Source organism: Glycine max, chromosome 10 (assembly GCF_000004515.6).
Source record: "Glycine max cultivar Williams 82 chromosome 10, Glycine_max_v4.0, whole genome shotgun sequence".
Classification (NCBI taxonomy): Eukaryota; Viridiplantae; Streptophyta; class Magnoliopsida; order Fabales; family Fabaceae; genus Glycine; species Glycine max.
Window position 1 is genome coordinate 9561558 of NC_038246.2, and position 10986 is coordinate 9572543.

General features: G+C 31.8%; 1 protein-coding gene across 4 annotated transcripts; it reads right to left on the reverse strand.

Annotated features, from left to right (window-relative positions):
* Positions 1-7015: 7015 nt before the first annotated feature.
* Positions 7016-10641, reverse strand: LOC102664726 (uncharacterized). 4 transcript variants are annotated; one of them, XM_041006055.1, is made up of 7 exons: positions 10474-10641; positions 10099-10376; positions 9895-10008; positions 9696-9759; positions 8869-8973; positions 8058-8208; positions 7016-7507 (listed from the first exon to the last, which is right to left on the reverse strand). In XM_041006055.1, exons 4-7 carry the CDS (start codon positions 9707-9709, stop codon positions 7166-7168), a joined length of 612 nt encoding a protein of 203 aa, XP_040861989.1. In that variant the 5' UTR covers positions 9710-9759; positions 9895-10008; positions 10099-10376; positions 10474-10641; the 3' UTR covers positions 7016-7165. The 4 variants fall into 4 exon arrangements, 2 of the variants coding, with proteins under 2 accessions (XP_040861989.1, XP_040861988.1); XR_005886802.1 differs by adding an exon at positions 7741-7866 and having other exon boundaries at positions 7018-7507; positions 8058-8167; positions 9895-10376; XR_005886801.1 differs by adding an exon at positions 7741-7866 and having other exon boundaries at positions 7019-7507; positions 9895-10376.
* Between the last annotated feature and the right edge of the window lie 345 nt (positions 10642-10986).

Below are 10986 nucleotides of genomic sequence, written 5' to 3' on the forward strand. Positions count from 1 at the left end.
TCTATAATTCAAAATATATATAAATCTCTAAGCCACATTCTCTTACCATTTAGCACCCTCTTGTTCTTCTTGCTCCTTCTTAGTTTTCCTTTCACACCCCCTCTTCACAATAAACAACATCAAAATCTTGCATTTTTCTTCTTGGGTATGTTTTTAACACAATTAGTCACTATTAGATAAAGCGCTTTCTACGTCGGTTAAAAGCCACATTTGATGTCAATTTTTAACAGTCGTCATAGCCAATGTTGTAAAAAAATTTCATTTTCTACAACGGTTCCATAAAAAATCGTTTTAAAAAAAGGTATTATTTTAAGACGATTTTTAAGCGTCTTAGATAAAACGTTTCTCAGTTAAAAATCGTCTTAGAATGGTAGATTTTCTAAGACGGTTTTTTAGAGAACTGTTTTAGAATGTAGACATTCTAAGACGATTTTTTAGAGAATCTTCTAAGAATATATATATATATATATATATATATATATATATAAAGATTTTTTTAAATATTTTGAGGATTCTAAGACGGGTTTTCCAAAAAACTATCCTAGAATGTAGATATTCTAAAACGGTTTTTCATAGAACCATCTTAAAATGTATTTTTTTAAAATAAAAATTTAAAAAAATTTAACTACAATTGAACCACATGTATACACCGAAATAAAAGAATACAAAAGAGGATTTCATAAAGCAAAAAATTGTTTGTACATCGCACTTACCTTCTTGGTCCAAAGAGATGCTCCTGAGGGAGAATGCAAGTTAAAAACATCTTGCTAAAGCCATGTAATTTGACGTCTGTGAAAAGCAATTAACAAACTTAAGGAAAATCGATCATGCAATATTACTTGAATTAAAAGCAATTGACATTAATTTTAGAAATACATGTAAGGCTTTGTTGTTGGAATGTAATATGCATTATTTTTTCTTCGTTTCTGAAAAGATGAAAACTCTACTCAAAATTTTAACTACTGCCACTAAATTGATTACCAATTTAAGCAAGGGTCTTGTTAATAAGTGCCCTAACGGAACTAGTTAGGTAGCATTAAATACCCTATTAAATGTTTCTAATTAGCTAAAAAAATTTAATAACATTTTGTATTTATGATATAATAAAGGCTTCATTTCCTAATAAAACTTTCTACTTTTTACTTTTTTAAAAGACACTAGTTAGCATTTGTCTTTAAACAATTATAATTATAAATGAGTAACACTAAACAAAATGAGCAAAGTAACTTTGGTAGTCTTTAGTGATCATAATCTATAAGCAACAATAACACTTGGTAAGCACCAAACTCACCTTAGAATGAGAAAATAATAAAACAATGCTATAGGTGTGTGCCATTGCCTCATAATTTGCCTGGCCATTTTCCATAGATGTTGCCAGAACCCAGATTGAAGAAAGCAAAAGACTCATTTTGAAGATGGGATGAGGTCTGGATTTTTTAGTGTTCCTGTATGCTAATGTTTCCATCCAAGTTAAAAATTGAAGTAATAAACTTAAGGCAGGGATCTAGATCATGGACTTACAATTTTTGTTCCTACGAATATTATAACTATTGGAGTATTTGCTATGATTTGATTCATTAATGAGTAATTGTTGGAATTTTCTATTCCAATACTTAATGTGGGCTAATATTATAAGACAATTATATTAGCTATTTATCATCAGTGGATTTTATTTTATGTGATCAAATTAAGTGAGCCTGTTGGACAACTAAATCAGAGGATATGGACTTAAATGATCAGATGCTAGTGTTGGCCCATTAGGGGATAATGAGAACCCAATTAGGTTAATACGCTATAAGAAGGCTATGGTCCCCAATATACCAAGCCGTCACATATAGTTTCTCTTCTCCCCATCTGAAAATTTGTGAAGGTCTTATTAATGAATAAAGAGGTTCCATTGAGGAAGAACCATGAAGCCACCGGTTACGTTGTTAGCTGGTTATCTGTTTCATAACAGATCCTAAGAAGAGTACATAGATCAGAAATCACCTACGAATTCAGATTTCTCTGCGTTTGTTTGATAAATCATTATGGATCCAGGTATTCCTAAAACTCTTCTTGATAATCTAACGTAATGTGTTCTTGGTGGTTATATTAATATTTTATAAGGATCCCCTAAAATATCAACAAGTGGTATCAGAGCCGTCATTACTCTTAGATTATTGGGATTTAAAGTTATTTGATTCCAATTATACTTGGATTGCTTTGGTTATATGAACCCAATTTTTTTTGGAACAACACATTAATTGTTGGTAAATTGTATATTTGATTCAAATTTAGGTGTATTTTGTTTTTTTGGCATCGTTGTTTGGATTTGTGAATGACTTCTCTTCATGGCTATTGTTCATAATATATATAAGGAAGTTTTTTGCGCATGCAATTTTTGTTTTTTTTTTATTTGTTAAAAAAAAGGGGAGGGGGAAATTTATATAAGGGAGTACATAATAAAAATGAAAATGTCTAGTCATCAAAACTGAAAGCATTTAAGCTAGAGCTTGGTGAAGACCTGCTCATGCATTTAGTTTTGATCTCACTTCCTACACACTTTGGGCAATTCAAAGTGAGTTATAACACTCAGAAGGACAAATGGTCCATCAATGAGCTTATATCTCATTGTGTGCAAAAGGATGAGAGGCTGCAAAAAGACAAATATGAAAGTACTCATTTAAGCTTGACCTCTCATAATAAAAAAAAAAAGGAGAACTAAGAGTGCTCTCAACAAAAGAAACAAAAGAATTATGCAATATTTACTTGGGGTATTTTAAGTATAAATCAATGATAGCATTAAATATAATTTAAGGATATGATATTTACTTATCGTAATTAATGTTTTATATTTTTTTGCTATCATGATTGATGTTAATTTAACAGTAACAGATCATTCCCATTTATATGCATATCTAGTGATTTTTTAATTAAATTGATTGACATGATATATTGTCAAAGTAATCTCTATTGTGAAAATTGATTTGATTAAAATTACATAGATTTTTGTATAAAATTATTTATACGAATTGTGTTTGGCCCAAAGGAAGACACAATTTGGCCAAATAATATTTTGTATGTGTGATGATAAATGTGTGACAATTATAAGATGTTTTCATGTGAATAATAGTCGATTCAAAGAAAGACTATTATTTGATAGAATTTATTATCAATATTTGATCATTGCATTGAAATTACCAATTACAATTAATTTCTCTAGGAATTAATGTTGTGTTGGGTATCTTATCATGGGTCTGTTTCGTAAAATATTTGCATGTTCTTTTATGTATATTTTTATATAACTAAATTATATGTGAAAGTTGTGTAATTTTAAGACCTCCTATTTATTATATTAAATTGTCTTGTATTTTTTGGATAAATTGATTGAAACAACATGTTGCCAATGTAACCTCTATTGCGTAAGTTGATTTGATTGAATTTACATGAATGTTGCATGAAATTATTCATGTGAATTGTGCTCGGCCCAAAGGAAGGCACAATTTGGCACAATAATTACATGCTTGCAATGATAAACATGTGATGATTATAAATAGTATGATTTTCCATGTGAATAATGAAATTTTCAAAGACAATCATTATTTGACTGGAGTAATCATCATATAAGTTTTCCATGTGAGAAATGGAGTATCCAAAGACAACCTTTGTTTGACAGGACTTATCACTAATGTTTGATCAATGCGTTAAGAGTACCGCTTGCAATTAGTCTTTTTCAATCCAAAGATTGAGAATTAATGGTGCGCTAGTTATCTTGTTTGGATCTTGAAATTTACCATAAAGATTATTTGTGCATTGTATGTTTATTGTTCTCTTCTCTAATTGTTGTTGTTGTTACTACTATGATCTAAATTACTCATATTATGTGAATCACAAACCTGCATGTATAAAATTTAGGGTTTGAAAAGGGAGTCCTAAGGTTATATATGAGTAATCTTGGTATACAATACTAGAAAGTAATAAAGTGCATTATGCGTTAATTGAAGAGAACAAGAAATTACATGTTTTCATATTGAAAGTCTAGAAGTTTAGAGATCATTGAGTATTCTGACTTCGATTTTTTTGGAATATCTTAATAGTAATCACTCCACATAAGGATCCATATTTAACCGTGTTGGTAGAGTTAATATTTTGCTATGAGACATCATACTAAAATTTATGATTACTAAATTATTGTAACTAGCGTGCCTGTTGTCACCAACATTAAGTAGACATCGGGTGTTTATTGGGACAATATCTCAGCGGTATTATTAAGGATTCAACCAAGTAAAAGTTTGTTGACATAAAGTATTTGATGGTTAAATAAATAATTCAGAAAATACAGATTTGTATAGAACATATAGAGACTCATTCCATGCTAGCAGATCCACTTACTAAAGGTATGACACTTAAAGTTTTTCATGAGCATACTGCTCATATAGGTGTAATCCCTGATAGTACCTTAGTTTATTGGGAGTCTTACTTATGTTCTATATCATATAGTTTACAAATATTTTTTTGTTTGGATTTTCTGCAAAAATAAAGTTGAAGTTTATCATTTCATTATCAGCTTGTTTTGTTTGTAATATTTATGTTGTGTTCGGATAGATCTCTATAAAGAATAAAGTTTGGACCAGTTGGAAATAGGCATGACTAAGAGCACATTGCATGTAATTTCCATGCTACTTATTCATATTGACCTATGTCATTAAGTGTACTGATGTGGTGGTCATTAGGGTCTAGTTACATTTGTTGTAGTGACGAAAACCGCAATGATTCCATTATTGATATATGAGATGGACCAGGTTGTTAAGTTAGAAGTCTAAAGGTAAATAACATACAAATATGTGCTTAAGGATTTTTGATATAATTGTTACAATATGTAGCCCAAGTGGGAGATTGTTGGAATTTTCTATTCCAATACTTAATGCGGACTAATATTATAATATAATTATATTAGCTATTTATCATTAGTAGGTTTTATTTTATGTGATCAAATTAAGTGAGTTCGTTAGACAACTAAATTAGAGGATATGGACTTAAATGAGCAAATGTCAGTGTTGACCCATTAGGGGATAATGAGAACCCTATTAGATTAATACGCTATCAAAAGACTATGATCCCCAATATACTGAGCCATCACATATAGTTTCTTTTCTCCCCATCTGAAGAGTTATGAAGGTCTTATCAAGGAATAAAGAAATTCCGGTTGAGGAAGAACCATGAAGCCACCGATTACGCTGTAGCCGGTTATCCGTTCCGTAACAGATCTTAAGAAGAGTACATAGATCAGAAATCACCTACGGATTCAGATTTTGCTATGTTTGTTTGATCAATCATTATGGATCTAGGTATTCCTAAAACTCTTCTTGATAATCTAATGTAATGTGGTATGGTGGTTATATTAATATTTTATAAGGATCCTCTAAAATTCCAATAGTAACAAGTTAACACAACTTAATTTTCTTGTTTGACCAGGAATCACCGACATAGAGATCCACTTCATCCATGTGAAATTCTATTCAATCAAGGTTTATTTGGAGTCTGAAGTAGTAGGCCACTTGGAGCAGTTCAAAGGAAAATCTACAAAGGAGCTGGAAGATAATGATGAGTTCTTCAATGCTCTCATTTCTGGTAAGTTGTGATCCATAGTAGCCCTAAATACTACATGGGAAGTTCCTTTGCCAATTTGGCAATATTATACAAGCATACCTTTGACCAATAAGCAGGATCCTTAGTGTCCTTGTAAAAGCAGTGAACACAAAATGGCTTTCAGGATCTCATCGGTTGGCTTTATAGTAAGAGGGAAATGGGAGAACAGTATGAGAAGACATACAACTTGGGCTCTGCCTCAGCTCCTTCTTTGGGAAATCCTTGGACTGACGTTGAGATTATGAATTCAATTTCTCTACTTTGGCAAGATTGGATTTGGATTGGAGATCCTTGAAACACAATGATATATCATATATTTCCATGATGGATGTTTTCTTTTTTGTTTTCCACTCAAAAGCAAAACTTTTAATTTGGATATTTTAAGCTACCACTTAAAAGTTAAAACTAGAAAAAACCATAAAGTAGAACAAATTTCACCTTGGATTCGACTTGCCAAAGACAATGGTAAACGTCCTCCACCATGTCCAATGCATAAAATGTGCATATTTTTCTTTCCTTGTAGTGCACTGATGATATCAAAACTACATGAGGATATAGTAATCAAACCAGTTGATACCATACTATTCACATATGCAAGATGACATTAAACAAATAATATATATACTTAGGATTTAATTGAACATGAACTGAAAACAAACTCTAAGGGTAGATATGCTAAAAAAATTGGAAATCAAGAATCATAACTTAAAAAATACCCTTATAAATTTTTTAATAAATTCTATGACTATGATCATGACCAAAATAAAAATATCAAAAAGAGAAACCTTAAAAAGAGAAATTATTAATTATGTTAATGATGTGAAGCACTTCAAGTGTGGGATTGTGTTTCATTCAGGTAATGATAAATTTGTGCTACCTGTGGTGAAAAAATTATAAATGAACTACCTGAATTATCTTGCATTGGTGCACTCCTGCAATTACAAAAACATATAAGAAAATAGGCTGAAAGTGAAAATTAGATTATCTTTATGATAATTAGGAATTGAACTGCATGCTTCGCAACACTAATTGATGTGAACATATAAATTACCAGATCATTTACCTTCATAAATAATCAAATGGCTATTAACAACCAGATCACAAGAAGTCTACCAGATGTGAACATATAAATTATTGTTGTGTGCTAGAAGGAAAAAAGGTAAAAGATTGATTTTGGCATGCTACTTGTTGGACAGTGTGGATCAATAGAAATCATAGTGTTTAATTAGAAGCATATAGATGATTATATAATTTATAAGCTATATCCAAATTTTATAATTTATAAAAAATAATTTTTAACAATTATGTGTCATAAAAATTAGTCGTAATTATGATATTCTAAGACTATCAAATAATTCCTCCCAAACCAGAGAATTATAATTACTTAATTATTAGAATTTGAACTTAAGACATAACTCAACCTTTTAAAATTAAGCTTGAGCCTAAGATTTGGACAGATTAATTACATTTTGTTCCTGTACAAACAAGTCAATTGATCATGCAAGACCAACAAAAAGGAAAATAAATGTTTAATTCATAAAAAGAAAATCAACATGAACTTCATATTGAACAATACCAGGCCTTCTATAATTCTGCCAGCCCTATCATATTCTACTTGTCTCTCTGTTTGTCCCAAAAGAAGCTCCTTTGGAAGCTCTTCTTGGGATGCAGCATTTCCATACTTCTCCACTATGGCATTTTTTGTTTGTGACTTCAGCTTCTCTTTTATTATCTTAAAATTCTTATACAACAATTCAGCTTGGGAAGGTGCAGCTTGCATGTGGATATCCTGGCCTTTCTCAAATGCTTCCCAAGCATGAGTGTTAAGTTGCTTGAACTCCAAAGCCTGTCCACTCATTCTATATTGGTTATCTCCCTGTCAAAAAGAGTAAACGAACTATATTAAACAAAGAACTTTCAAAGTTATATGTATTTATAAACCAAATAAAATCTCCCAACTCCCATGATACTCACTCCATAAAATTTCTCACTAGGATTAGCATCAAGAAGGGGATCCTCTCGCATAAAATTCTTTGAGACATTGATACTACTCTGCTAAGTATAACAAACAAATAGGAAGACAAATAGAAACACAGTAAGGAAACACACCTTACAGTTCCTGTACTTCCACCACTTGTAGTTGTAACACGCTTCTCAACTTTGGCAAACTCAATATAGCTCCCAAATCTTACTTTTTTTATACACCACTTGTAACTAACTATCGATATGAACATTCTGGCGAAAAATTAATTCCAAAAAAATAATAAACAAACACCTTAAGCAAACGATTGTGCCAAAAGTCTAGGGAACTTTAGAGATATGGGTGAAAAATCCATATTAAACCAAAACGTGCAGTACTCATGCTGTAACTAAGCAGTTATTCAATTTAAATCTTTAGATGGACCAGATTATAGTTAAATCAGTACCTTTCCTCTCCTTCCCTCATAGACATTTGTGTCCAGTTTGGAGTGGTGGGACTTTGCAGTTATCTCAAAGCCTGAATTTGGGTTGAGGATGATAATATCTGCATCAGATCCTGGACTTTGCAGAATGAGTGTCTCATTGATAGACTTCACACTAAATTAAAGGTATAAATGAAATTAGCAATTAATCAATCTAAAAATGGGTCTATTTTTTTTATAATTAGGACAAAAAAAATGCATTCATTTGTTTATTATAAAATGGATTGGAGGTAGCAACATGCATAAGTATATTACTTCTTCAGTTGTCTCAAACCAGCAGCACTACGCCATTTTAGTTTTTTTTTATATTTTATTTTCACCATTTTGATCACAAAACACAAGCCACTCAAAACCAAAACCAGATGATACCATTTCTGTCATAAGCTCAAAAGGCAATTTGTCAATATAAGTTAGATAACTATAAAAATAGTATATAAATAATATAATTAGCAATATTAAATTAAAAGAGATAGGGTAGGGTAAGAAAAAGAGGAATACAAGGTATTTGAAAGTTGAAACACAAAATAAACTAACTCGAAATTTATTTAGCAATTAAAATAATACTGAGCGGCATCAAGTGTCAGCATCTTCTCCAACAATTCCAGAGCATAACGATCAAAAGTATAATTCAGTCACAGGGAGAAAATCTATTCAGATTGAACAGGCACAAATATTAAATGTGTATGCAACATATAATTATTGTCTTATTTTAAATTTTTGACGATGAGGGTGGGTAAAAAGCATGTAGAATTTATACTCATACTCCAACACTTACTGTCTGAAAACTTCCCGGAGACGTCTTTTCATTGGTCTTGTTGGCTTAAATTGATTATACCAAGGAGTCTTAGAAACACCAGGCCAGTTCACCTCAGCTGGTGCTCTACACAGCTCAAAAAATGTTATTTAATTATTCTGGCATCAATAATTACAAAGATAACATGCATTACCTTCACCTATATTAAAATATATAAAGAAAGTGTGTTAAAAATATATAGAGAGAGTGTAATGAATTGATTCATCACTCTTAAATATTCTGTTGGGTTTCTATTCTAGTTTCTAGCTGGAAAAAGTTGCACGAGGAAAAGGTTGAGGGTTGGTTAAGTTTGGCATCATAGTTTTGTGGCTAACACTTGGTAGAATGAGTTTGTGACACATGGATGTAAAGACAACTCATCAATTTGAAGGAATATTTTTATTCATATGAGAAAAAATACAGATTGGCACGTGTTAGATACTTGCTGTGTAGGTTCTGGTCAGAAGAAACATAAGCTTTTCAAATGAGAAAAGTTACAAAAAAATAACAAGAACAGAGGCTTTTCACTTACTAAATTTGTAACATTATCTCACTATAATCGAGAAAAAAAGATTGTAAAAATAGAAATGGCAACATACAGCTACTGTAACTTCAGATTTTGATAAACTGAAATGCACAATTAAATGTTTGAAAATGAAGCGAAGACACACAAAGGCTATCACAGATGAAGTATCAAACCAGGAGCATTAACTTATGAGTTATGCTTCCAATATATATATATATATATATATATATATATATATATATATATATATATCATGAAACATTCAACAAGGTCAAAGACATACCCTTTCTCTCTCATTGTCCATTCGTATTTTCTTCAGAGCAACAATTTCTCGAGTTTTAATCTGACTGCAAGCATAAACGTTTAAAAGTATTACTTCCCTTCAGGAAATATCAGCAATGAGGTAGAAATAATTAGTGAAACATAAAATAGCCAAAGCATTCCAATATATTGAAGCCAATTTTTTTTTTTTTTTAAAATACCTTCCGATGGTTGGCTTGTGGTCAATAAGTAAATTCTGTAGTCAACAAATTGATCACAGCCGTTATTTTATCATGATCCCCAGCAGTAGCTAGCTGCTTCACTATCCCCTCAATCTACATACACCAATAATCAAAGACCAAAAACCCTAAAACCCAAAATTGAGTGAATTGCAAAAACAAAATGAAAAAGGGCAGAGGACAAACATCAAGAGCAGCATTTTTATGCTTCTCATAGAGCTTGTCAGCAAGGTTGCGAAGCATGGCTGCCGAAATCAACAAGAGCATCGGCCATGGCAACACCCAACAAGCTGGAAACTTTTTGATTGTCGAAAAGAAATTAACTTTAGGAATCAAATTCATTTTCGGATCTTTTCCTGGTCGAAAAAAAACATTTTGGTGTTTTCTTCTTACAGGTTTTTTCCCACTCTTATTTTCAGATCTCCTTTCCTTCTTCTCATCACTCCCAGAAAATCATTTGAAACCTGTCACAATAACCAAAACGAAACACATAAGCGAACAGAAAAAAAAATTGAAACCCTATGAGAGAGAAAGTGTGTGTGAGAAAGAAATGAAAGTTACAGGATCTTGGAAGATCTCGCGGCATAGTGCAAGCTTAGCACGAGCACGTCATCTCGATAGATCTGGTCTTGGAGGCGTTGACGGCAAGGTGGCCTTGGTCCCTCTCGCGACAGCTTGGGAACCCTAGAGGGGGAGTGAGAGTGAGGAGAGTAAGAATAGAAAGCGCTAGAGAATAGTGGGAGCTAGATATTAAAAAAAGAGAAATATTAAAAACCGTCTTAAAATGAAAGCCTTCTAAGACAGTTTTCATAAAACCGTCTTCGTCGAAAAATCCCTATTTACGAAATTGCCACCGCCTTATATACTAAGACGGTTTTTGATGAACCGTTGTCGTTTCGCTGTCATAGAAAATACTTTTTCTAGTAGTGAGTACTCCATTATTTGGTTTCCATTTTTTTTCACATGGATAAAATTGAAATTCCTCAATACTTCATATGCCCAATATCCCTCCAAATCATGAAGGACCCCGTCACGACCATAACAGGCATGACATATGATCGAGAAAGCACAGAG

Bases quoted from the DNA above. Each gene is read 5' to 3' on its own strand.
- LOC102664726 (XM_041006055.1), bottom strand. The intron at 8,209-8,868 runs GTAAGTGTTGGA...CCTTTAATTTAG, and splicing joins CTCCGGGAAGTTTTCAGACA to TGTGAAGTCTATCAATGAGA. The intron at 7,508-8,057 runs GTACTGATTTAA...TCTTTTTGACAG, and splicing joins ATGAGGGAAGGAGAGGAAAG to GGAGATAACCAATATAGAAT.